Raw genomic sequence first — 27,710 nt, forward strand, 5'->3', positions numbered from 1 at the left:
TCAGTGTGAGCAGGGAGGTGAAAAAATAAGTGTGCATCCCACAGAAGATGTGACCCCCCAACCATTCATTTATTTAATAAATGTATATGGCTGCTCAACTCACACACGGTGACTCTGGGTGGCTTACAAAATTAAAATCCACAATATAAAAAATCCATCGACCCCCCACACTCCCACCCGCTGCCGTGGCTACCAACACAATTATTTATTTATTAATGATTAATAAATCATCAATGGCAATTTTAATAGCGTCTCCTGCAGGTGCACTTGCATGGGGGTGGGAGAGAGACTACTAGCCAGGGTGACCATTTTAAGGCTCAGTTCACATGATATAATTCACCAGGTTACTGAGTTAACCCACTTGCGGGTGGGCATTTATTTCTATTTATTTATTCAGCCTGGTTTACCAGCTGACCCAGTCCATATGGATTCGGGATGACGTACAACAGTTCCAATCACACATTAAAAAACCAAAACTTTTGAAGCATCAGCAAGCCTCAGATAACCACGCTGGTCAGCAGGGATGTCTGCGGAGGAGCCAAAAAAAGTCAGGAGGGCAGCTTGGGCCTTAATAGTAACTTTTTCAACCCTCCCCCCAGCAACAAGCCAGATGTCAGCCCAGCAGAACAAAGCCCCAAAAGTTTATTTTATTTTATTTTATTTTATTAAGTTTATATCACCGCCCATCTCCCCCGACGGGGGACAAAAGTTTGCTGGAATGGGCTGATTTGTTTCCTTATTGCTCTACAGCCACCATCTCCATCAGGGTTTCTCAACCTTGGCAACTTGAAGGCTGTGGACTTCAACTCCCAGAATTGGCTGGCTGGGGAATTCTGGGAGTTGAAGTCCACAGCCTTCAAGTTGCCAAGGCTGAGAAACCCTGATCTACATGGGTTCCTAGTGAAGTACGCTAAGAAGCTGGGCTGCTGATTTGGGGCTTCCTTTTTGAGTGAGTGCCGTGAAATGGGAGCTCTCCATCCCTGGAAGCAGCGGGGAAGGTTGTAACTGATTCCCTCTGGAAGCCTCTGGCTAGGATGGGGCTTCACTTGCTGGGGTGGGGCTCACCTCACCCAGAACAACGGCAGCCCCCCCGGATAGGGCTGAAGCGGCCACGAGCTCTTTTGGCCTCCCGTAAAGGCTGGGCTGATGGTCAAGCAAGCGGGCACCTTACCCACCCCGGCTGTAAACTTCCACTGACACCACGTCGGCTGGCCTCCTGCCCGGAAGTCTTTCTGCCTGCCTGCCAGGCAGGGTCTGCCCTTCCCCCTGAAGATGTTCTGCCCGAGGGAGGAGGTCCTGGAGGGGAAAAGCGGGCAACCGCCAGGGAGGGCTGCCCGCTCACCCTGCATGCTGTCCCCCTGCCCATCTAGATGGGACCACAATGTTGGGCTTCTTTCACCGCGAGGGCCGGGCGGAGGCATCAGAGGCTGTGGCCAAAAAGATGCATGGACCTCGGGGAGGAGCCTGCTTCCTCCCCCCCACCCCCGCCGCTGGCAGTGTGAGAGCCCGTCTCGGCCACGCCATGGCTTGCTCAGGGAGCCCAGAGGATGATTCAGCGGCCCCGCAGGGACCAGGCACTGGAATAGCCTGTTCCCAGCCGGGGTCAGAGAGCTCGGCTTCCCCTTCAGACAGATGCTCATTCATTCTTGCAAAGGATGCGGCGGGGGCGGGAGGGGCAAGAGAGGTGTTGCTTCCTGGGTGGGGTCTCCAGGAATGGCTTGTCTGGCTATGCCCCCGTCTCAGCAGCCCAGCCCAGCCACTGCCCCTCGCAAGCAACACCGTCCCTTTGTGCCAAGCGGCCGGGACGGATGGCGGTCGGGGGCGGGGGGAGCCTGGGGGGGAGACCCTCCCTTCAGGTCTGCCTGAGCCCAGACTTCCTGGAGCCCAGCTCTGCCCTCCAGAGAGACAGAGGCCCTTTCAGCCAGTGCAGGAGCTGCGGGGGAGCCCCTTGTTGGGGGGGGGGGGAGGAAGGCAGAGGCTGCCATCTTACTTTTCCTTTTCCAATTTTTTATTTAAAGCCAATATCTACAGAGGGACAGATAAGTACTGAAGTGGTGCAATTAATGCTCAATATAAGATTAGTAAAAGACACCAAGCAAAATACCTTGACATTAAAAAAAAATTATAATGTTTTGAGCTTGGTAGCAAAGTCTCCACTATATTATGACTTAAAAATGTTTAAAAAAGAAGAAAAAGAAAAAACACCCCTAAAAACAATATAGATAAATATTCCTGATCTCCCACTTTGTTCTCGGCCTTTCGGTGTAAACTTTAGAAACCATACTTTGCGTTCGTATTTGCCTTGCTGCGTAAGGACTGGTGCAGGTGGAAGCCCCTCTTGCTTCTGCTATGCACGTATGCTGTTAGTTTCACCCTTGCTGCGCTTCCTTGACTTTTTTGACTCCCCAGCCCCACCCCCGACAGCCCTGGCTGAGCCTTCAGAGCGGGACCTTCCCGGGCGGCTGAGAAGCTCTTCACGGCCGCCTTCTGGGCGGACAGAGATTCAGAAGGGGCACCGAACCCCATTTTCCCCATCGAATTGCACCCTCTGTGCCGGGGAGGGGAAGGATTCCTGGGATCCCTTCAGAAGATCCTTGTGAAGGGACTGAAGGGGGTGGGCATCAAGGGGCAGCTCCCACGATGCCCGACTTGGGGAGGGTGGGCCTGGCAGTGGCTCCCCCCGCTCATCTTTGGTGGGTGCCAAAGCCACCCGTGCTTGGCACAGAGTGAGCCCCGGCCAGACTCCCCCCTTTGAGGCTACAGGCAGCTTCCCGGCACATGGAGATTTCCAGATGGGGCCGGGAAAGCGGAGTGTCCTCCAAGTCAGACCCTCCGCGCTAAACTCTCTTGTTGCCTCTAGCGAGGTCAGCGCGGGGCTGCTTCGCTTGTCAACTCGGCCATCCCGCTGCTGAGTGAGAACTGTGGGAAAGGCCAGGCGGGCAACTTCCTGCCTTTGTTTCCCTCCCTCGAACCCTTATCTCCCCACCGGCCGCCTGAGCGGGGGAGATAAAATCAAAGCCAAGGCCCACGTGAGCCCCCCTCTCTCCCTCCCCACCCTGCTGAGCAACGTTGGGTTTCGTGTTGGGAACACCCCGAAGGGCTTAAGAGAGAGGACTCCAGGGGATGCGGTGGGAACGTTTGATCTGAAAGTCAATTTTTCTCTGAAAGTGGCAGCAGCACAGAGGCAGGACTCTCTGCTGGTTTTCTTGGCCGTGGAGGTCAAATTCTGCACAAGGATCGGGAAGCCCTGGCTCCCAGTGGGCTTCTGGGTGCAATGCAAAGTGCTGGTTGTCACCTTTAAAGCCCTACCTGGCATGGGGCCAGGTTACAGGTAGTCCTCAACTTACGACCACAATTGGGACCAGAACTTTTGTCGCTAAGCAATGCAGTCATTAAGTGAGTCGCTCCCGATTTCACCTTTTTTTGCCATGGTCGTTAAGTGAATCACTGCTGCCATTAAGAGAATCACGTGGTTGTTAAGTGAATCCAGCTTCCCCCATTCACTTTGCTTGGAAGCTGGCTGGGAAGGTTGCAAATGGCGATCACATGACCCTGAGATGCTGCAACCATTGTAAATACATGCCAGTTTCCAAGCGCCTGAATTTTCATCACGTGACCACAGGGAAGCTGTGATGATTGTAAGTGCGAGGACTGGTTGTAAGTCACTTTCTTCAGCACCACTGTAACTTCGAACGGTCACTAAACGAATGGTCGTAGGTTGAGGACTACCTGTACTTGCGGGACCGCCTCTCCCCGAAGGCTTCTGCCCATCACACCAAATAGGGCAGAGCGATCATGCTCCGGGTCCCATTGGTGAAGCAGTGTGACTTGGTGGGCCCAAGAAGCACGACTTCCGGTCAGGGCACCTGCCTTGTGGACCAACATCCCCCTGCGATGCGGACAGCCCTGGCCTGCTCTGGCCTTCTGGGTCTTCCTCCAGGCACTGGGGCCAGGGTGTTAATGGAGCCCTGGCATGAGTTGCGTTTATAGGCAGGTGATGAGATTTTTTAGGGACCTTGACTTACACTTTCTATAATGGATTTGCCAATCGTGGGTGGTGTTTTTATCTCTGTTCACCACCCAGACTTCTTTCAGGAGATGGGCGGCCATATGCACTGGTTTAAGGAAAGAATACTCAAGAGAGCTGATTTGTTTGTAAGGCTCTACCTGCAGCTCCCTGGAAGGGGTGCTGGGCATCCCTGGGGAGGGAGGGGCAAGGGGTCAAGTGTCATCACACTCATCATGGCATCACTGGAGCTCAGTGGCTTTCAACCGCAGCAACTGGAAGATGGGTGGACTTCAGCGCCCAGAATTCCCCAGCCAGCATAGTTGGCTGGGGAATTCTGCATTGAAGTTCACACAGCTTAAAGTTGACAAGGTTGAGAAACACTAATCTATGTGTTTGCTAAGAGTCAACATGGACTTGACGGCACACAATCAATCCTTGCATCTGTTTGAAGACAGCATTTAAAAACAAGGCTGCCGTGCTGGGGATGACCTACCCCGTGGAGAACACTGCCGTCTTTCCACAGGAACCACTGGGACAGGTCTCAATAGCCATTGAGGAAGTTTGTGAAAAGAACCCATCACCACAGCATTGGCACACAGTTGGGAGTCGGCGCCCGCTGCGGCCTCGCCATCCACACTGGAAGATCACTTTTCCCTTGATCACAATCTGTGCAATCTAGTCCGACACGTTTAAATGTGGGTCAGCGGATGTCTGTTTTCCCATGCCTGCAAGGCATGTTGGACCGCATCCCCATCTTTTCCAGTCTGCTGGGCCAGCTGTGGATGATGGGAGTTGTGATCTAACACAAGGCTTGGCAGGCTGCAGGAGACTTTCACCCTCATGCAACCAGGGACCTCAACTCACCTGTCTCCGCAGTGAAGGTGAGCTTGTCCACACCCTCTTCGTATGCCCTCCCAGAGAAGTGCAGCGTGATCTGGAATGGCTGTCCCCGGCGTACGATGAGCCGCTGGGAGCCCATTTCGGAGGTCCTGTGCTCCCGGTTGTTCTGTTCACATTGCAGGTCCCAGGTCTCTAACTGTAGATCTGCAAGAGCCCAGAGAGAGTCAGAGTTTTTTCCTGCAAGAAAGACATTGCATTCTATTCTCTCCCCAGCAAAAAAGGGGGCATCCAAATATGAGCACCCTGCCTTGAAAGCATTTGATCACCAGAAGGCTGCTGAGGCATTTCCCTCTCCTGCAATGAGGACCTTGCTGCACACAATACACAGACTGAGCGGATGCACACACAGCGTTTAGCAGAAGGGCAGAGGACCCTGAACGTAGGACGATTCCCACCAAAAAAGGAAGAGTCGTTGTAATACGAGATGGGTGGTAGAGAAATATGACAAATAAATAAATAAAACAAAGAGGACTTCATCATGCTTCTTGGCCTCCTGCCATGCAGTTGTACCTATGGAAGAGACTTGGGACCTAGTGGACCACAACTCTGAGCCAGCAATGCGATGCAGCTGCTACAAAGGCAAATGTGATCTTGGAGTGCCTTAACAGGAGCACAGAATCCAGATCGCAGAAGTAATTGTCCCAACATACTCAGCCCCAGTCAGCAATATGACTCTGCAATTATCATTATTATTTTTTCTTATGCCTCCCACTCAGTCTTGAGTCCTGATGACCATATGGGCAGGCCCCTGCACATTTGGGAGGGGGCTTACCGCTGCCTCCTTCCTCAGGCTGAGAAAGTGACTGGCCCAAAGGTACAAATTGGGCAATTGGGACCAAGAACTCCTTGGAAGCTCCTGCTTTAAAGATGTCCCCCTTGGAATTGGAAGAAAGCTGAAGTTTGCAGCCCTGTTCTTCTGAGCTCTCAGATCAAGGGCATGGTGGCCAAGCTACCTGTTACACCCACGGCCACACAGCCAAGCGGCCAGTTTCTCTGTTTTTTAACTGCAAGCTTCCTCCCATAACGGAGGCACAGGAGTGCAGCGCAATCCGAAGCGGACAGCGGGGCAGGACGGTGGGAAATACAGGTGCTTAGGTTCCAGGCCAAGAATTTCCTCCCTTATGCTGTGAAGCCAACAGAAACAAACCCACTTGGCCACTGTCTCTAAATCAGGACTGCAGGGCCTCTTGGCGAGGGTCCATCCCCCCCTTCTTGGCAGGCTGCTGCGCGCATTAATCACCCACATTCCTGTTGTTCCTCTCCATGTTCTGCTTCTTGCACGAATCGCTCTCCAGCCACCTCCTCACCTTCCTCTGGCGAAATGAACAAAGCAAAACTCTGGCTGCCCGATGGGGTTGCTGAAGCTTTAAGCCCCCTGCGATACCTCCCTCTGGCAGCTGGGATGCTTTGCCATTTTTAAACTCTTTCTCTTTGGCCTTTGAAGACACAGGGCTGCGGATGAGTAAGAATCCATGAACTGGAAGGGACCTTGGGGGCCATCTAGTCTGACCTGCTGCTGAGGGCCGGAACACAAGCCGCAGCTTCCCAGACGAACGGCTGCCCAGCCTCTCTTTGAACCCACCCATCTCTGACTTGTGGATTCTGCTCACCAGCTGCTCTTTCCGGTAACCGGTTTGTCCAATAGTCCGTCGGAATCTCCATTAAAAGGACTGCGCCAGATGAACCAGCCTGGCTGCCTCCAGAGTGCTCAGACATCACCTTCCACAATCTCCTGGCAACTACAAACGGGGAATTATGGAACGTGAAGTCCAGTCCATCTTTGGGCCAGCTTTGCCCTGTGTCTGCCAGCCGCCTTGGGCATGGCTCATGCGGGCCAGGAACACTGGGTGGCTTCAGACAGAATTTCTGGGCTAATTCTCATCTGAACTCACGTTCAATAGTTAAATTAAAATATTGATTTTGAAAAAGCAGTAAAACACAGGATAACCAGAAAATCTGGGAGGCATGCAGCTGAGCGAATGTAATTTGTGTGAATGCTCTGGTTCAGTGAATCGGTTCAGTAAAAATGTTGGCTGTTTAGATCAGTGTTTCTCAGCCTCAGGAACTTAAAGATGCGTGGACTTCAACTCCCAGAATTCCCCAGCCAGCATGGCTGGCTGGGGAATTCCGGGAGTTGAAGTCCCCACATCTTAAAGTTTCTGAGGCTGAGAAACACTGGTTTAGATGGTCCAGCAAGGTGGGGAGATTTCTACCCAGTAGCAGAAAAATGTTAGAGAAGGTGGCCTGTGGGTCTCCCAGGGAAAACTTCCCAAGCCAGCCCCCTGCCCCCCGAGAAGGACCTTGAGGTACCCCCTTGTACCTCACTCCCCTTGGGCTGGACGATGGCCATGGAGACCCCGCCTCTCTCCCCACTTCCCTGTATTTGACCCAGCTGCTCACCAAACCATCAGCTGGACTCCACTGGCCTGTGGCTCTCTGCTCCCCGCCCCCAAACTTGGAGCATGGAACTTTTTTTGCTGAAACATTTTAGACTAGAATATATGAAGCTCAGGCTTGAAGTGTGGAGGGTTGAACGTCCTCTCCAGCAGCCAACACCCAGACAGGCAGGGATTAACACCAGACAAACAATCAAGCAGAACATAGCCCAATCAAGGAACTACCAAGCAGACAAACAATATCCTAATCAAGGAACCACCAAGGAGAGAACAGCACCCCCACCCCCAAGGGCAGGGCAAGCTGCTGTATACGAACAGGGAGCAGACCCCACCCTCCCTCACGCTGATGACGTTCCCTAGTCGGGCAACGAAACGTCTGCAAGCCAACAGCCAAGCTCAGAGAGCACCCAGGACTCCACATTTTAGACTTCTGTCAAAACTGACCACCAGTAGTTTCAAAGGTTCTCATATGTCAAATCACAAATAAGATCCAGTAAGTATTCATCTACAGCCAAGCATCCTGATCCCAGGTCATTAAAATTCCTTATAAGGCGAGCAAGCAGATTTCGGTCACCTGGCGCCTTCGGGAATGAAAACAGCCACCCACTTCCTTTGGCACAGGGGACCGCATGGCAAAGTCACCCTCAGAGCTGATAAGGGGGTTTTATCGTGAGGGGCTGGCACGCCATGCAGCTTGCCTGAGGACATATGTTCTCAGCCCCACCCCACATCCCCTGCTAACCTGGTTCAGCTCCCACACCTTTTCCAACCCTGCAGTGTGTTTATTGATTCTCCTGTTTATGTTAGAAACTTGCTTGGTGAGAAGGCAGGCAGTCCTGACCAGCTCCTGCGCATGCTGGCTGACGCCGAGACGGCGGTGGGGCTGGGACTGGGACCAGGGAGGCTCTGACCCGTGTCTTTCAAGCAGCAAAGATTACAATCAGCCGAACGAGGGAGAGAAAGTCACACCCCCTGACCACGCCATTCTGATATCAGTGAGAGACGGGGAGAGCCCGCCCTGCTGATCCGAACGTCCGACCTGGGCAGGTTGGCAAAGGTTGGCCTGTCCTCGTCACAGGTGGAGATCCAAGGTTGCCAGTTCCTACAATGACCGCAAAGGCCAAGGGGATGAAGAGGCACCTCTCTGTGTGAATTTTATTGCTGCATTGGGGAGGAGGATTTGGGAATAGCAACCCTGGACCTTCCAGCAGAACGACCAGTTTTCATCCTCATGCAGAGCCTTTTGTTCTGGCTGAGACACATCCACAAGACACACCGGTCCCAGGAGGGATCGGTGGACAGATGGACACCATCTGCCCTTTGATTTGGGCACCAGTCAACTAAGCAGCCTGGACCCGCCCAGTTGAGGATGTTGATTATTTATTTCTCCTTTTATGGTTGCCTTTTCTTTGTTCGGTGATATAGACCATGCAGAGCCTGTTTTTTTTTTTAAAGGGGCAGTTTATAAAGATTACTAAATGAATAAATTTGGGCTCATGGCCTCTTAACTGATTGCTGTCTGTTAACTATAATTATTTCAGGCAGGGAAAGAGCTAAACTGATTGCATCAACAGATTGGAGAGGAGGAACATTCTCCAAATTGCCTTCTACGCAGATTTTGGAGTTCCACATCTCTGGATCTGGTGTCCAAAATAGAACAGATGCACTCAGAGTGTTTCCACTCTTACATTTTAAAAAATTGTGTCCCTGAAGCATCCTTTGGTTGTCTCGACTCCTTGTCACCAAGCCACGTGCCTGAATCCACGCCAGAATGTAAATTTGGGGTGATTGAGCACGCAACAGCTACAACTGAGGTGTTTTTTGACCACCCTACGGGTTCCAGTTTGCTTTGGTGGGTCATAAAACGAATGTTGCTGCAATTAGACAGAGTGGGGGTACACAGTCTTCTGGAGGCTGAGGAGCCTGCCCTGGGCTTTAGAGACGTGTAGTTGTTGGGAAAAAAGGACTTATGGAAGGGAAGGTTAAGAATTTTTCTTTGCCCAACTCCTCATGTTCACTGTAAGACTTCCAAAGCCATGGTCAGGTTCCCCCTGCTGGCTGGGGAATTCTGGGAGTTGAAGTCCACCCATCTTAAAGTTGCCAAGCTTGAGAAACACTGGGTTAGTTGGTTGCAACAAAAGCAGCTGAGACTCTCAGGGCATCTGTGATGTCTTCAAATCCTGCAAGTTCTTGGTTGTTTTTGCTGTGTGATACCGATTTTGAATTAACACCAGGCCAAATGCATTTTTGTACATGCAACTTCTGGCTAAAAGAGAACATGATTTTATTTCCTTAGCCAAATACAAGGCACAACTATTGATAGGGTGCACAGAAATAGCGAAATAAATATAGACTTCATTATATGATGTATCTCTCTAGAATCCCACGGGAATATTCCAAGCTTTGTCCAAAGTTTCCTCCCCATATCTCTCTCTCCACTATTATATATTTCTCCCTTATAAGCACAAATTACACAGACCTTCGTGATACAGAAAATCTACCAGTAATACCATCACCCTGCCCAGAAAATTGTTCTTCCCAAAATTGGCTTATTGCTTTGCAGTTTATTTTCCACTACTTTCTGCTTGTTTCTTAATCATTGCAAATAATTAAAACATTTTTTAGAAAGCTTAGAGTAAACATGCCAAGAGAATGTTAAGGGGCAGTTTTACCAAACTGCATGAAAGGAAACTTCTCCATGCCTAGAGAATGCTAACAAAACAAGTTCACTTCTCTTTTGGACTCCTGGAAAGTTAGTATCAGGGGAACATGCACACCCAAGTTTTGCAAGGCCTTCACGGGGGTGGGGTGGAAAACCAGGGGGATGCCAACCCCGTGTCCCTGGGCAGGACCTGCTGGTTGCTTTTTACCTTCTGCCATGCTGCCCTGCAGAGGAGACCTCTTCCACTTGGCTTCTCGCTGCCTGCCCTGCCGGCTGAATGGCACAAGGCGCTGTGAGGTTGCCTCCCAACCCAAGAGCCACATCCCTTTATATAGTCATCCCAAGCACACACCCCTCAGCTGGGTGGATATCAGACAGTCACCGAGAAAAGGAGACAGAAAAAAATGGGGGCGGGGGAGGAGGCAGGGGAGGGAGGTTGCAAAGAAAAATTAAATTCACACTTAAAAAAAATTAAAACCAAATTAGGTACAAGGGTGGGCTGGCAGCGTCCAAGAAATTTGACCAACGTCCTGGGGGAGGATTCTGCCTGGGGAAAGAGCCCCCTCTAGCTGGCTTCTCTGGCCTGGGTGCACCACGGCTGAGAATTGGAGCAACCCCCTGCCTTCTCTGTCAGAAAGCCATGCGCTCCTCTCTGGCAACCTGATATGTCTTGTGGGCTTTGTGAGCCCCCCTGTCGCCGTCTGGGGCCCCCCTGCCCCTCTCTTGGTCCACAAGGGCTAGAAAGGGGTGGCTCCGCTTCCTGCCACTTTGGACGCAGGAAACACATGGATAGGTCCTGAGAGAGCCTTTGCTTGGAAGGGGCACCCAGAGCACAGCCAGACCCAGGCAGGAACAGGAAAAGCCCAGCCATCCTGAGTGTGGTGTGGCATAGCCACGGGCAGGACATGCCACCCTGCTGTGTCCCTTCTTCTTCTTCTCGGAAAGGTGGAGTGTGACCCCCTGCCACCAAGAGGGTGCTTGTGCCTGCTTTTCCGGGTGGGGGAGATGCACACAGACCAGGAACTTCTGATCTTGCCAGCCACAACCCAAAGAGGCAAGCCGCATGTGGAATGGGCCTCCACGTGAGCCTTCCCAGAGCCCCCAACCTGGGCCTCAGGAGGGATCAAGGGGTCTTGCCCTTTGAAAGGTGGACCAGGAGGAACCAAGCTCCCTCCCGGGTCGCCTGGGAAGCACCACGCTTCCACCAGCCCAAGGCCCAATTCACCTCGGAGAGCCTGCAAGGTGGGTGGCTGGGCACGGGCAGCCTTCACATTGCCATCTGCAGCATCCCCCCCCCTCTCCTGCCCACCCCCAGCTCTGCCTTCAGGAAATCCACCAGGTGGAGAAGAGTCGCCGTATCTCCCGGTCGCAGGATGTGGGGCATAATTGTACGCTGACACCCCCTCGATCCACCGGGAGGGGGAACACGGAGGCACAACGGGGTGGCTGCTCCGCTGCAGTCCCGCAACTCCAGGGGACTTTTCCTTGGGATGGATGGGGGGTGGTGGGAATAAGGCAGCCCAGCCTGGAGGAAAAGGGAACAGGAGAACAGGCTGTGTCCACCCTTGGCTCCGTTCCTGTCCTTGAGCCTCTCTTGGCCTTTTGATGTCTGCGGAGCAGAGGAGGCTGCTTGTGGTCACCCCGAGCAGGGCCACCCCCGCCCCCCAGGGCTCCACACTTCTCCCACCCTCGATGGCAGTGTTCTGGGGGGAGAGATTGGACTCTGGAGCTCCTGGAACGCAGCGCATGCGCTGTGCGCTGAGCAGAAGCACTCCCAGCAGTTCCCCTCCAATCAGCAAGTGGAGGAGCAGGACTGGCCAAAGTTCGGTCTGCACCAGCCTTCCCAGGTGGCCCAGGGACAGGAAACACGGCCAGACGAGCTCATTCTACTTTATTGTAAGGCTATGTTGACAGAATCTTGTGAGTCTGAAAGTCCAAATCTCCCGCCCTCCCTGTTTATCGCCTGAGTGGTCCGGGCGGGTCTTTCCCAAGTTTCTTTCTCTGCCCATTATTTAGCTGTGGGCTCCCTTCTCTTTTATCTGATCGTTCCCAAGGTGGCATCTCTCCCACCGCCCCACTGTCTTCCAAGGCCACCCTCACCTTCCATCACGGGCTGGCTGCTCCTGCCACCAGCCCAGCCCCGGACCTCACAGGTGCACTGGCACTGCTGGGCCAGGACTTTGGACAGAAGCCCAACCCCACTTCCTCGCAGGAGCTCAAATGCCATCGGATTTGGAAAAAAACACAGTTCAGGCAGGACTGTGGCATCACTCAGCTGAATGCTGGCTTCAGCCCTCGGCTGCCCCTTCCATTTCCCCAGAGGCCTTCTTCTGGGTCTTGGCTCCGAGGAACAGGCTCCTTGGCCATTTTGGTGGCCAGTCCCGTGGCACTCCTCTCCCAGGCCAGCCTGAGCCCCTTGGCTGCCTGAGGCAAATCCCCCTGACCCGGCCCCCAAAAGTGGTTGAATCCTCTTTTCTCCTTGCAAGGCTTTGAGAGCCCCCAGGACAGGTGAAGGAGCCCAGCCTTCTCTGCAGCCCGACAGAAGGAAGCCTGGCAGATGCTCCTGAGATGGTGCACAACTTCACAACTTTCACAAGCCCCTCAAGCAACCCACGCCACCTTGAGGATTGGTGTGGTTGTGTTCATACAACATGCTAACCCTGGGCAGACTGAACCAAGATTTATTGCATTAACCCATTTGCCTGCATTCTCATGGCCCGGCTCTAAGAGAGCCACACAGTTCGAGTCTGGATATCTTGCTAAGCTGCAACATGGTGGCCTAGTTGGTAGTTCAGAGTGTCATGGGAAGACAAGCTTCTGAACTGAAATAAAAACGAAAGGGCTCCTGAGGTCAGGCTTGATTCCTGGCAACCACAGCTGTGTCATGTACAGTCATTTGCATTCTTCTGCTGTTGTCTTCTTCTGGAATAGTTTTTTCCGCATTTCCTAATCTAGTCTACAGCTCTGGCATGTCCTGGTGGTCTCCCATCCAAGCCTGAAATTTGTCAGCATCAGTTAGGGTTGCTGGATGATGCGGCTTGAACTGAGCTTTAGTTACATATTATTTTTAAAAGAGAAAGGACCACAGAAATGTAGCTCTGTGTTCTAGTAAGACAACAGATGGTGAGCTAAGCGCATGGATTGCACCTCCTCCCTTTTTACGGTGTCTGGCAGCATGGGCTCATAGACTGCAAAGGCAACCTGGAAGGGCCAGCGCAGGGCCAAGTGAGCAGAGAGGCCATGAAAAATAAGTGGCCAAAGGCATGTGGGAGGGGGCGCAGGGGTGCGATGGACGGGACATGGCAGCGCCAGCTCTCTTGGCCACATTAAAAAGCTGTTTATTTGATCGGGGTTCTTCCTGAATACAATGGCACTGTTGGGTTCCAGGTTTTAGATGTCCTTAATTTTGTGAGAAGAGGTTGGTATGTCTTGAATGGTTGATGTCCCCAGCTGAGTTCGCACAGCGGACTCGGCTCGGCTCCATGTGGTGTTTCAGTGGGTTGTGGGGACCAGCCGTTGCCTTGGGCCCTTCTGACTTTCACCTGGAGCCATCGGATGGAGGATAGTTGGGTCTGGGAGCAGCGCTCTGTTCCAGGCGGGTTGCAGATTTGGTGCGTTAGGGGTTGTGTGTGAGACTATTGAGGTTTTATTGTTAGGCTGCGGTATATTCCTAGCTGTAAATTGCCCTGCAAAGGGCTTTTGCCCTGAGGTGGCCTGGAAATACCTTTTTTTACTGGAGTTATTGGCGTGTAGCAGTTCCAGATGGTGATTCTCTCTAGCTGTAGGACCTGCCCGTGACTCAACGTTGGCTTCTAATCCTCAGTTATGGAAGGTAGCTTGGTAAAAGCTGTGCTTCCTTGCCATCTTTGCAGAGATGGCTGCAGGGAGGGGGTCCAAAAAGTCAAGATGGAAACATTTGGAAACCAATGTCTGAATCCTGATTGGTTTACTGGTTGGGAAAACATAGGCTGGAACAAACCCAGCTTTTAACTGACAGATGGTTTGGCCACAACTGGCCACAAGAACTGGCCACAACTGTGCAATCAGTGCCCTGCCCCTTTAATCTTGTGTTGTGTGGTTGTGGCCACCATCCTGACTTTTTTGCCTTCCTCCCTGTCGACACCCTGAGACGCTTGCTTACATTTCTCTCTCTTGCTTCAGAGACGGAGGACACTTTCATCCCAGGGAGCTCACCCTGGACTCCTGCACCTGCTTTCCCACTGGGGGGAACTGCCAGCCACACCTTGCAACTCCCAGTTCCTACATCTGCGTTTTGTTAGTGGGCTTTGCAATGTGCCACCAAGCCCTTTGCTGGCAGAGAAGACCCTGTAATGCCATTTTGCTACTTCCCCAGGTTTCATTGGCATGCAACTGTTGACCGAACTTGCTGGTCAAAGCACATTGGCAGGATTGGCTCTGCAATGCTGATTGAGCACCGTGGTGAATACAGGTAGTCCTCATGTAGTGACTGCCTCGTTTTGCAACCGTTCACAGTTACGACGGTGATGAAAAAGTAACTTACGACCAATCCTCACATTTATAACCTTCGCAAGTCTGTAAAACAAAGGAAAGCTCAAATAAGATCATAAGCACAGCTGTGGTTTCACTTAGTGACCGCTTTGCTTAACAACCAAGTTGTCAGTCCCAATTGTGGTCACTAAACAAGGACTACCTGTGCAGTGCTTCTGAGGCATCTCAGTGCATTGACTGACCATTTTAAAGTGCATTAGTTAATCATGTTAAAAGCCAGCCATTCCTTGCCACAAGACCCCTAGCTGCCTATTGGGAAGAACATTTTACAGACCAATACATATGGACAAATGCATGTGGACAAATGCATGGACTCTGGGTGTGCTGCATGCTCAGAGGTGGAGTGGGGAGCATTATAAATTGAATTGCTTCTTTTTTTTTGATGGAAGGGTAAGGACCATTTGTTAATTGATTTAGCTCTGGTAGCTTGGGGGGAAATATATTCAGACGCTGACAAATTGGTATGAGTCCTGATCGGTTTCCACTGTGGGTGCTCAGCCCTTGAGTAGCTTAGCCTGAGCAACCATTGGCTAAAAGTCTTTTCTAGGAACTCCAGGCTCACAACTATCTACACCAGTGTTTCTCAGCCTTGGCAACCTTAAGATGTGTGGACTTCAACTCCCAGAATTCCCTGGGAGGCTGACTGGGGAATTCTGGGAGTTGAAGTCCATGCATCTTAAAGTGGCCAAGGTTGAAAAACACTGCTCTAGAGATTCCTATTGGGTCAGCAGCCTGCTCAGTAGTGACCTGTGGATTCCTGCACCCGATGAGGTTTAGGCTAGATAATTTCTTACATTCACTGGTGGGCTGATTCTAATCTCTCTGCGAGGTTAAACGACAAGGGAGGAGCTTGCTGGACCCTTTGGACTTTGAATCTTCCCAGGAAAAGAAGAAAAGACAGGAGCGCTCTCTAAGGTAGGGAACGCGAGTCTTCCAGGATTTCAGGAAAGGAAGCCCAATCTGCTCAGACTTCTAGAAGCTATAAATAATCAGAGTGCACCTGAATTTTCATTTTGGATGTGCTCAAAGCCTTTTCCGGTTATGTCAACAGCTACTTTCCCCCAACTCAACCTTCCTTTTGCTCAAGCCCACCTCTTCTCCCTTGGTTTACCCTTTGCCCTTGAAATCTAAAAATCCTTTTTTTTTAAGCCCAACACCCATCTGTATCTCCCCTGCAGTTGCATGTTTTCTAATGAAGTAAATATCATTTTAAATAGACATTTTTTGGTGCCGATCTGTGGAGGGGGAGCAGGTTGCAACCAGGTTCCATGCCTCCTATCGCATGAGCCTTTGCAAATTAGCTTCCAGTTGCTGCCCTGGTATTCTATTATTAGCTGAAAGGGGAGACACGGGGAGGGGGTGGCAGCAAATAAGACAATAACAGGGGGAAAACAGTGGTGGTGGGGAGATCTTTCCTCCACTGCAACAAGATTTGAAACCCCCAAATTATTATCAAATTTTGTTTTGGATCTAGGAGGAGTCAGGCACTGATTTATTATTTATTTAAAGTATTTCTAAGCTGCCTTTAGGGCAAAAAACAAAAGCAAACTCCCTGGATAGCTGACGCATAACTGGAATAAAACATTGATAACACATTAATCATGGCAGCGTTACATTTTGGGGCTGGAAGTCTCCCGACGAATCCCTGTCTGTAAGCAGAGGAAGAAAGGAAAACAGAGAGCTGGGGCAGGGGGAGATCAATGAAGAATCATTCTCTTCCCCCAGGTTTGTTTCGGCTTGGAGAAGGCTGGGAGCCAAGGATGTTTCGGTCTCTGCCCCGTCAAGTGGCCGGCCGATCCTGGCCTCTGCCTGCCAGCCAGCTTCCTCTGCAGAGGCAGCTTGGCGGGGGCCTCCTCTGTGACATCACCAGCAAAGGAGAAGCAGATCCAGCTCAGCCTTCTCCATTTTCATGCCCAAGGGGAATTGGGAGCCATGCAATGTGCCCAAAGGGTGACCGGGGCGGGCTCTGCATGGGGAACAACCTCCACAGCGGCTGGGAGGGGTGTCCTGGCCCTTGGTGGGCTTCCTCTGGGAGTGAACTCGCCAAGACCTCTGGCCCGGGAGCACCGAGGCTCTGGAGGGCACCCGCAAAGTCCCACCTGAGCATCAGGGCTCAGACACAACGACCTCATCCTTTCACTCTCACTGGTCATTCCCAGTCAGTTGTCCTCCATTAACTGGCCAGGCTGGCATAGCGCCAGGGGAGCAGGAGTCCAGCACATCTGGAAGACCTCAGGCCCGGGAAAACTGCCTTCTGGCTCACCCTGTAAAAATAACGCGAGGCTCCCTCCTTGGTGCACGGGCACAGCTCCTTCCTGGCTGGCTTTCTTCCACTTCGGGCCCTTGTGCAATTCTGCTGGCTGTGTTTTCCTTTACCTCCACAGCCTCTTGAGGTCAGGAAGTTGTCCAGATCCTGCTTCTTCTGACTTCTGGCTTTCATCCAGGTGGCTGTACTTCACACATTTCCACCAAGGATCCTTGGAAGCCATCCCATCTTCCTTCTTTTCCTGGATACAGGTTCCAGTCCCCCTCCATTCTCCACCCACTTTCCGAGGCCAGGACTTTCCTTGTCCTCTCTTGGGATGATCAATGCTCCACTCCCTTCACCCAGTTAACCTTCCACCCCCCTGGAAACGCACCAAAGCTCCCCAACAGCTCCTGGCCCCAGACCTGGTCTGCCTCACTCATCCGGCTCCCCCTAAGTCTGCCCCCCAAGTCCAGTTTCTGCACATCAGCAGTGTTCCAATGACAAGCAGCCATGGTTAATTTGAACCAAGGTTCACCAAATGAATTCAACCACCCGAAGGGCTCATAAGATACCGAGCCACAAGCTTGCATTTTGGCTTCATGCAGTTTGCAGATTCGTCCACTTTTATTCTCCGAAGCCCCTGATTTGGCTGCCAACAAGTCTTGTTGAGAAATTGCCAGGGAAAGCTTAGGAACAATCCCAGCCATGAGGCTGTCTTTCAGCATCTGATGAGAGCAGCCACATTGCTGCAGAATTAGTTTTCATTGGCCATTGTGGCGAATAGCAGTTGCTAGAGCTGTCCACCATATGTCCTTCCTGCTGGATGTAATTTCTAATCTAAAAAGGAATAGAAACTATGAGTGAATTCTCAAGGACAAGCTTGCTTAATATTATGGTTTTTCAAGCAACTGAAAGAGTTCATTTGTTTTTTTCCCCATTTTTTTAAACCCTCAGTGACCAGACAGGAGTATGATACAATCAGCCTGATGGCCTTTCCACCTCCATCAGCCTCGTGAACCCCAACCCACAGGTCCTGGGGAGGAGAAGCGATGAAGTAGAAACCAGAGACCGACCTTCTTTCACCATCTTTTTGTTTGCATTTAACAAGTCAAACTACCTGACCGTAAAACAGAAAAAACCCCACAAATCAAAACGCATCTTGTGAGTTGGCAGTTCCGTCCTCACCTCGGCTGTCCGAAGAGAGACAGAACCTGCCCAGGAAGTGGGGGCTGTGCCCAAGAACAAGGAAGTGCTCAGACAAATTGGTTCTTTGTGAAGGAATTTATCTTGACCTGCTTGGGGCCAAGATTTAGGCGTGGTCGGAGAAGCCAGCAGTATCTCCCGTGGGCATCTGTCACATCCTTACAGCCGCGGCTCACCTCAAGCGGAGTTCCTCTGCTCCAATTTTGTTGTCTTTGGACAACCTCCACAGCAGCCTTCAGTTCAGCCACTGTTGGGGGCCGCATTCCCAAGCAACGCAAGGGGCCTCATCCAGCATCTGCTACAAGCCCTTTCCTTATCTCCTTCCGGCATCTCAGGTGCGGGGAGATGATTGGGTGGCTTTGCCACAAGAGCTTCACCTGGCTGTCCCTCTGGAAAATCAACAGTTCACCTCTTTCTATCTGCCAAGTAATGGTTTCCAGATGTTCTTTTGAAAGGGTCGGCTTCCTGAGCTGCGCAGGAGCATTTGTGAGGGAGGGTCAAGGAAGTCCAGGGGAAAAGAGCCAGGGCTTTGACTGTGCAATCACAGCTGCCCCCTTGACTCTCTTGACACCCCTCCCCTCCCCCCAAAGACCCCTGAGGCAGAAGCAACATAATTTTTGCAGAACTTGTTACGTAAAAGTTGGGTGATAGCTTTTTTTTTTTTTAAAGCATGTCAAGATGAATTTTATGATAATGTTTACCTGTTAAAAGGGCAGAAAGTCTATTCTTGGTTTGCTTCCTAGTTCTTAGTTCTTCTTAGATCCAGATGTTGTTTGCCAAAATATCACATGGGTTCATTTGGAGTTTGCTCTTTTAATGAAGCCCCAAGTCAAATTTATGCACACTCTGCTTGAATCAAGAGGCTGTTTACTTGTCACTTGAAACTTGGACTAGGACATTCAGGCCCTGGTCCACATCAAGATGTGATTGGAAGCAGGTTCCTGCATGATCTCATCTGTACAATCAGAAGCCATCTTTGCCTGAGATCCACATCGACAGAGACGTGTCCAAGTGCAGATGTTACCCATCTGGGTCGCATTTCTTACAACTGGATGTGCTTTCAGGTTCCATTTAGCAAGCTGAGCCAGATGCAGACAAGGGCTTGGCTTACAGATGCTGCAGTAGAACAGTGAGAACTCACTGGGGTGTTCCTGGTCATCAAAGAAATTTTGGGGGATTTTCAACGGCAGCACCAAACAAAATCCACTTCAGCCCACCAACATCACCAAACCGCCCAGAGTCCCCCCGTGTGGGGAGATGGGTGGTCATAAAGTTTGATAAACAAACAAACAAACAAACAAACAAACATCTCCTCTTCCTTCCTTGCAGTCAGAGGAAACAGTTCAGTTTCTGCATCTTCCCCCCACCCCATCCCAAATGCTCCGACTTCTCCTTGAGAGTATCCCATCTGCTAGTCTCCAATCAGTTCTCTGCAGCTTCCGATTGACCATCTGAACTGTGAAGCATGGAATCCTAAAATCGAAGGAGTCCTTGAGGTCATCAGGTCAAGCCCACTGCTCATGCAGGAATCCTCCTCCTCCTTCTCCTCCTCCCCTCCTCCTCTTCCTCCTCCTCCTCCTCCTCCTCCTCCTCCTCCTCCTTCTTCTTCTTCTTCTTCTTCTTTCTTCTTTCTTCTTCCACCTGACTCCAGCAATTCAAAACATCCCCACTGCACATCTGTCCATTAATGCATCTATGCATCCCAATGTTCTTCACTCTAGGATCTCATTCTGTGTTTCTGAAATCCTCCCACCCTAGAGCAGAGATCGGCAGTTTTTGATTGGCTGACAATTATACTTAAAGATTTTTGTGAGAGCCTCCGTGGGCACATGAGGGAATGAAATGAGAGTTTGGGATTTCTTCAGTCTTAGTTTAGGGAGAGAATTGTGAGGGAGTGTCTGTGTCCCTGTTATCACTTCAGTGACAACCCTAGCTTACCTTGTATTGGAAGCTAAGCTGGTTGGAAGTTGGATGGGAGACCATGAGGTTGTGTAGACTAGATTGGGAAGTCAAAGGCAGTACAAAGGACTGTACTCTTCTTGCCAAACAAACTACACTGGCATATATATCCATGCAGTTCTCAAGAGCTAGGCTCAACTCAAGAAATGCTTTGCTATTTTAAGCCTAGTTTAGAGAGGACCCTTCAGGCTCCCTGGGATTTCTGCTTTGAAAATGACAGGAAAACATGCCACCAACAGGCATCTCATAGACAAGTCCAGCTGGAGAAAAAAAGGAGCAGTTTGCCCTTCCAGTAATGCAGTGTTTCTCAACCTTGGCGACTTCAAGATGTGTGGACTTCAATTCCCAGAATTCCCCAGCCAGCCATGGGAGTTGAATGGGAATTCTGGGAGTTGAAGCCCACACGTCTTGAAGTCGCCAAGGTAGAGAAACACTGCAGTAAAGGGTACAGGCCCTCACTCAATATCTGAGAAGTGGAGCTACCAGTGGTCCTCAGTGGTAGTCTTTCTGTGGGAAATGGATGCTGCAGGGGTGGTTTCAAAGGGCTCCTGGAGAAGGAGAAGGAGAAGGAGAAGGAGATGGCTGCTGAAGGTTGCCCTGGCTGAAGTCTTGAGGTACTTTAATTTGGTGGCGGAAAACAGGGGTGTCCTCAGGGGAGTCAAAAAGCCAAGATGGTGGCCACCACCATGTTATCCGACCCCCAACTCTTTTTTACATGTGTCAAGATGCATGTAAAGAAGGGTCAGGGTTTGGATCGCATGGTGGTGGCCACCATCTTGGCTTTTTGACTCCTCTGCAGACACCCCTGGGCCAAAATCACATGGGGAAATAAGAGGAACTCATTGGTGCTGGGAGCTCCGTTTCTCATCTGAAGTTCATCGTCTTCTTTGGGAGAGATTCCGCCTCTGTGTTGACAGCTTGCTTCCTGATGTGCGCGCAAATATTTCCTGATTTGCACAGTGCCCTATCCTTATCCCATCCAAAACCGTCAGAAGAAAAGCTCCCATTCTGGAGAGAGCCTGCTTCCTCTTTCTTCATATCCTTGTTGCTCATCCGTTATCCTCTGCTGATTAGGGAACAGGCCCCGCAATGGCCAGACTGAGGCAGATAAAATGAAGAATTTATCTTCGGATGGGTCATTTTCCACTCGGCCCAACGGAGGTGTCATGACCACAAGGCCTCCATTGCCAAGGTTTTACAAAGAGACCTGTCCTAACAGCCAGGAACCACGCTGAGACAAGGAACAGGTCTCTAGTGTTTTATTGCAGCTACATAACAGGAAAATCCTAACAAACTGAAGAAGTGTGGGAAAAACCCAGCCATATAAACCCCAAAGGTTAAGGCGGGCCTGATCTGTGTCTCTTTGAATGGTCGCCCAATTCCTCAGTGCTACGCATGCGCTTTACAGCCTGGATGGGAGCCCCCTGCTCGCCATCCTTACTCATGACAAGACCCATATGCATGCAGGGCTGCAACTGGGGGGGGGGGCAAGCGGGGCATGTGCCCTGGGCGCCACGCTGGGGGGGGCACCAAAATGAGCGTTGGGGGGCACCAAAATGGGTGTGGAATCCATGTTTGCCCCGGGTGACACAAGCCCTAGTTGCAGCCTTGTGTGCATGGCATGACATTATTTGGATCAGCCGTGCCTTGGTACAATCAGTTATTATAGCCAGATCCTCCTGCCCCAGGTAGACTTGCAGCTGGTACACCAGTCACGGGTGGGCATAGGCCCCTCTGGCTACGGCTTCCACCTGCCAATCTAGCAGGAGCTGAGTGGCCAGAAGGACCTCCGAGTTATGAGCCTGCTCCCTGATGAGGAGTCCTTGCCCGCCAAGGAGCACCTTGGTGGCCATGGAGAATCCTGATCCACCCACAGCAACTCCATTCTACTGGGGTTCAGCCTGTTCTCTTCTATCCAGACCCTGGCAGTCTCCAGGCATTGGGATAGGATTTCAACAGCATTTCTCCTACAGCCTAGGCTGGAGATACACATGGTATCATCAGTGTTGAATGACCTCTACCAGTGGCTTCGTGCAGATGTTAAAAAGCAGGGGAGAGAGGGCTCACCCCTGCAGAACCCCATACATTAGGGGCCACTGAGCCAACCACTCCCCCCCCACCATCACAAATTGAGACTGTCACTGAGGAGGCACTGGAGCCATTTCAAAACTGAGGCTATCCCCAGCTTCTGCTGATGATGATCCAGTAAGATGTCCTACTTGATGCTATTAGAAGCTGCTGAGAGGTCCACTAAGGCCAGAAGGAGCAATGTTATATTTTTGGTTGTACTTCATCATATCTTCTAGTTGTTATATTTTACTAATAAAATATTTTTAAAAAAAAATTTTTAAGACCAGAAAGGGCTCACTACCCCCATCCAGGTCTTGGCAAACATCATCAAAGAGAACAACCAACGCTGTCTCCATCCCAAACCTGGGCCTGAATTCTAACTGAAACAGGTCCAGATGATCTGATTCTTTTAGGGCAGTGTTTCTCAACCTTGGCAACTTTAAGATGGGTGGTCTTCAATTCCCATAATTCCCCAGCCAGCATGGCTGGCCGGAGAATTCTGGGAATTGAAGACCACCCATCTTAAAGTTGCCAAGGTTGAGAAACACTGGGCTAGGGTACTGCGAAGTTGACCCACTACTTGCAGCTCAACAACCTTCCAAACAAAGGGGAACTTAGAGACCATTCAATAGTTCTCCAGCACCACTGGATCCAAAAACAGCTTTTTCAGAAGAAGGCACTCCACAGCCTGTCAGGAGCTCCAGCTTCCTGTAATTTCCTGACTCCAAGTGTCACTCCTCCATCTGCTTCCCAACCAAACCAGAAGGAGCAGGGGTCCAAGTGGCAGGTGGCCAAGGACCACTGAGGCAGCACCCTATCCACTTCCTCAAGGGTCACAGGCCAAAAGGAGTCCCAAACAACAGGGTAAGCTGATGTCCTGGTCACACTGATGACTTTGTCCATGTGGAGTCAAGTCTGCATCACATCTAAGTGGCTTTATCGGCTAACCGCTTGCGTTTATTTAGAGGTTCATGTTCCCTGGAAGGCACAATATCTGGTTGGCCTGCTTCACTTCCAAACCTACATGAATTCCTAGGGATGTGCTGGGTTAACTAGATCATTGGATGCATAAATATACTTGGCTTGACGTTCCAGGCCAAGCTCTTCCAAAATGCCGGCATCTCCTGACCCCAGATAAGTGGCATTCAGCAATGCCAGGAATGCACACGAGTTCAGCCTGAGCAGCGTGGGGTGCCTTTAAATGAGCAAGAACTGTTTGCGGTGCACACCGTCTGGAAGAGAAGCCAGCTTGCATTCCAGGTCCAAACAGAAGCCCCACTGGAAACCCGTTCTTATTTTTTCCAATTTAACAGAGAAGTAGAACAGCATTTTAATTAATAACTAAGTCAAGTCAATATCACTCCAGCACTCTTGGGATTGCTTCCCAAATCACTCAGATCAAGTGGGAAGGGAGAGAACATTGGCACTCCAGAAAGAATGACTTGCTCTGAAAACTTCTCCAAATTCTGAAAGAATTGACGCTTCTCTATAAATCTCTGGGTGAGGGAGTGGTGGGAATAACAGCAATCTTTCTTTGGGCATACAAACGTTATTGCAGCTGCTGACGATCGACGGGTCTGCCTCTCTGCCACACTGCTTACAGACTAGCCGATGGTTATGTGCGAGTCTGCTGCGCCCAGCCTAGACTGTGGACCGGGAGAGGGTTCTCCCATCCCCTGTGCGTGTATCCCAAAGAATGAAAATAGAGAGACCGGAATCCAAAACTTGCTTCAGGTTCCTATGTAGAGCAAAGCTGCAGCCTATAATTGGGACAAACTCTTTTCATCACCAGCTCACTGGCAGAGTTTGCATAACAAGCTGGTCTGCGATGAAATGGGCTTGGTCAGCCTGTGGGTCACAGTACTGTGTGAACCCATCATTGTGAACATGGCTGGAAACTAGACTGTAACACTTAAACTGGCCCACGATGAGGAGAGAGAGAATTTTTGAATGGCCCTTTTACTCACAGACTGACAGAGAACCTTTAGCCATCTGGATTTTACCCTATTTTATATTTTTATTGTTCGTTTATATTCATACTGATTGTATTTATAACTGCATTGAATTTTAAACTTTGCTTTTATTGTAAACCGCCCAGTCCATCCTTTGGGGGGGAGATGGACGGTGATAAAATTTGATTGATAGATAGATAAATTTAAAGCTGCAGGGAGCCCACCCACCTGAACATTATTCCTGACTGTAAAGAAGCTCTTTTGAGTCCTTCAAAACTCTGTGAAACACCCAATAGGACCCAGCAGGCACTCCTGACGTCTCCACTTAATAAATAATAAGCTGGGCTGCTGTCACCACCAGTCAGCTGCTTACAGGAACAGCAGGTAGACCATGCAGCCCGGAGCCCAGAGAGGTGGGAACCTCCCCTTCGTTGGATGGGGTACAAGTGGACCCTGGACACCCATCTGTTGGGGAGGCTTTCATCTGGATTCCAGCCCAGAGAGGGATCAGACTCCCACCTTTCGCCCTGGGGATTCTCTCATCCCATGAGCATCTCCATGGAAGAAAATGTCCTTTGAGAAACGAAGCTACGCCACCCAGGGTCACTTTGGGTGAGATGGGTGGCCATATAAATATGATAGATAGATAGATAGATAGATAGATAGATAGATAGATAGATAGATAGATAGATAGATAGATAGATAGATAGATAGATAGATACTTGTGAAAGCTTCCAGTGGGCAAGTTCCTTTAGAACAGTGTTTCTCCAACTTGGCAACTTTAAGAGGTGTGGACTTCAACTCCCAGAATTCCCCAGCCAGCCATGTTGGAGAAACCCGGCTTTTGAATGACAGGCAAACCTTCTTAACATTAAGAGCAATTCAAGAATAAAACCAATGGCCCAGAGTAAGGTGGCCTCCTCTTTTCTGGGGATGGTCAAGCAGAGGATGGACAGCCATCTGTCACGGAGGCTTGAATTTGGGTTCTTGCACAGAAGAGGAGGCCGGATTCCATGGTCCCAGTGCCCCCTTCCAACTCCAGGATTCTATAGCTTGGTCCAGTAGACCACTGGAGAACCTTCTTCCTCCCTTCTTATTTTGAAGGAAATCCATCCTGATCGCCAAGGCCATGGCATATCTGGGCTGTGGGAGACGGTGGCCAGGCCACCTCCCCAAGGAAGAGAAAAGGCGATCCACTGTGGAGATGCAGGAAGAGCCCAAGTGCCAAGACAAAGAGATGCAGGGTCTTCTGGAAGTCAGATCCAACCCACCACAGAAATTACATTCTATCTACTTGGCAGACCCATGGCTGTTTTGTCTGCATTTGCAATGGAATTTTGTTCATCAGCGCTTTCCCAAGAAGTCTGACTCGTTTCCTGTGTTTCGGCAACATTTTGGTGCAGCGGACAGGCTCGCGTTTGAACAGCCTCCTGCTCTGATAGGCACTGCAGAAACCTCTCTTCTTGTGTGGGAGAGACTGTGTTTCTTGGCAGTGAAAGCAAGCCCAGTAATTCTGGGGTGAAAATAATGGCCCGTGATCAACAGTGTTAGGAAATGGCCTTAAACTGGTGGCGGGAGGTGTGTGCCTGGTGGGGAATGGCAGCTTTTGAAGGAAGGACTCATTCCACAATTCAGGGAGGCAATGTGGGACACCTTGTGCGCCAGATCAGTTGGCACTCTTCAGCAAAATGGAAGGCAGGCGATGACGGCCACACCTTTGGATCTGTCGGTAGCAATCAGCCACGACAACTCAGCGAAACGTCTGCAGCACTCAGCCCTGAGCTCTGGAGTCTGGGGAGAAATCCCTAGCTTGGGAATTAATGAAAGAAAGCTGTACTAATTGGAGCCGTGGCAGATCCATCAGAGCACCTCTCGCAATGGCTCCTAGGGGCCGTTCCTCGGCAAAAGCACAGGGTGCTTCTCTCGGAAGGAGTGCCCATCAGCTCCACCTAACAGCCTTTTCCTTTCTGGAAAGTGGCACTTACACACTGGACGTCTCCCATGGTATGTTACACCAGTCTTATTTTTCAAAACAGCACGCCCAGGAGGGAAGAATGCCTTCTGAGGTTCAGCATTTGGAACAGCACTCTTTCTGTGATCTAGCTCAGCCGCTCTCAAGCGGGTGTATGTGTGTGTGTGTGTGTCATACAGCCCCCTGGGGGCCCTGGGCATTTCAAGGAAAACATGTAACGGAGGCCAGGCCATGTGCTGAGGGAGCCACAGGAAAGCAGTGTATTATACTGCGAATCCTGTCCGGCTGACACCAGAAAACACACCAGTTGTGGTCCCGTGTAACACGGCCCATGCCAGTTTGGTCCAGTGGTAAAGGCTCCAGGCTAGAAACCAGGAGGCTGTGAGTTCTAGTCCCACCTCAGGCATGAAAGCCGGCTGGGTGACCTTGGGCTGGTCCCTCTCTCTCAGCCCACCCCACCCCACAGGGTTGTTGTTGTGGGGAAAAGAGGAGGAGGAAGGAGTAATAGGGATGTTCCCCGCCTTGAGTTATTTATAAAAAATGATAAAAGGCGGGATAGCAAATAAATAAATAGAAAATAAATGAATGAATGAATGAATGAATGTCCGTATCCAGTGATGGGACCTGGCAAGGGGGCACAGGAGCAAAACAAGGTGGGAAGGGGCCCACGGGCGAAAAAAGTTTGGGAAGCACTGATCTAGCTCATCAATGACTTCATCAAGGTAGTCCAGACAGGAAATCAGAACCATGAGTACTTGTTTATTCATTCAGTCGCTTCCGACTCTTCATGACTTCATGGACCAGCCCACGCCAGAGCTGCCTGTCGGTCGTCAACACCCCCAGCTCCCCCAGGGACGAGTCCGTCACCTCTAGAATGTCATCCATCCACCTTGCCCTTGGTCGGCCCCTCTTCCTTTTGCCCTCCACTCTCCCCAGCAACCATGAGTACTAACGTACCTTTATTGTAAGGTTACAGTAAGAGACTCTTGCAAGTCTGGATGCGCTTCCCCCCTCCCTGCCTTTACTTTCCAGAGAACCTGGGAGGGTCCCTCCTGAGACGCCTTCTCCACCCTCGTTCTTACTTCGGACTCAGATCTCTCTTACCGCACCGCTGTCTAGGCTGCGACTCTTCCTCCTGTCTCTCCGGGTTATTCTCACAGCCCATGACGGTGGGACCTCGTTCCCACTGTGAGAAAGGGGGATAGCGATGTTTTTGCAAAAAAAAAGGTATTTCTACAATAGAAAAGAACTTGCTTTTTCAGTAACTTGCCAACTGAAGCTTGCTTTCTAGTAGCTAGACTTGCTTGACAGTCTATTAAGGATGTGGGATATGTGGTCAGGGGAACAGATTATATCTCCATATTAACAGGTGTTAAGGAAATAAGCTGCCTAACCAATGCTGAAAATATGCTCAAAACCAGTTCTAGCGAACTTTGTGGTCAGACAAGACCCTGACCTACTTACTCCAAGGGGGCTAGCTGCCTTATAAGGAAAAGAATAAATAGGGGACTGGGGGAGGTAGAAAGTGAGGAATGGGAGATATAAACAAAGGTGGGACTTCCTGCAGAATCTAAGGCGTCTCGGATAGGCTGTGAACTCCCAAGTACCTGTCCAGTGGGGAACAGGAGGAGGGATTCCACCGGCCGGGGGTAGGGAATAAAACTGCATGCTTTGTGCGAAGGGGTGTGCCTATCTTGGCTGGGCACCCATCCTTGCAAGAACATTAATAAAACCTTTTTGCTCCTTCTCAAGACTTTGTCAAATTTATTCCGTGAGGGACTTTTCCTGAGCCACGTTTCTCATACCACT

General features: G+C 50.7%; 1 protein-coding gene across 1 annotated transcript in view; it reads right to left on the reverse strand.

Annotated features, from left to right (window-relative positions):
* Nucleotides 1-10,284, reverse strand: part of TGM2 (transglutaminase 2) — a 41,567-nt gene extending 31,283 nt beyond the window's left edge. The window contains exons 1-2 of the mRNA XM_063296796.1: nucleotides 10,176-10,284; nucleotides 4,874-5,053 (exon numbers count right to left, since the gene is read on the reverse strand). Coding sequence (XP_063152866.1) covers nucleotides 4,874-5,053; nucleotides 10,176-10,185 — 190 coding nt within the window. The 5' untranslated portion in view covers nucleotides 10,186-10,284. The remainder of the gene's footprint in view (nucleotides 1-4,873; nucleotides 5,054-10,175) is intronic.
* Between the last annotated feature and the right edge of the window lie 17,426 nt (nucleotides 10,285-27,710).

This window comes from Candoia aspera, chromosome 3 (genome assembly GCF_035149785.1).
Source record: "Candoia aspera isolate rCanAsp1 chromosome 3, rCanAsp1.hap2, whole genome shotgun sequence".
Classification (NCBI taxonomy): Eukaryota; Metazoa; Chordata; class Lepidosauria; order Squamata; family Boidae; genus Candoia; species Candoia aspera.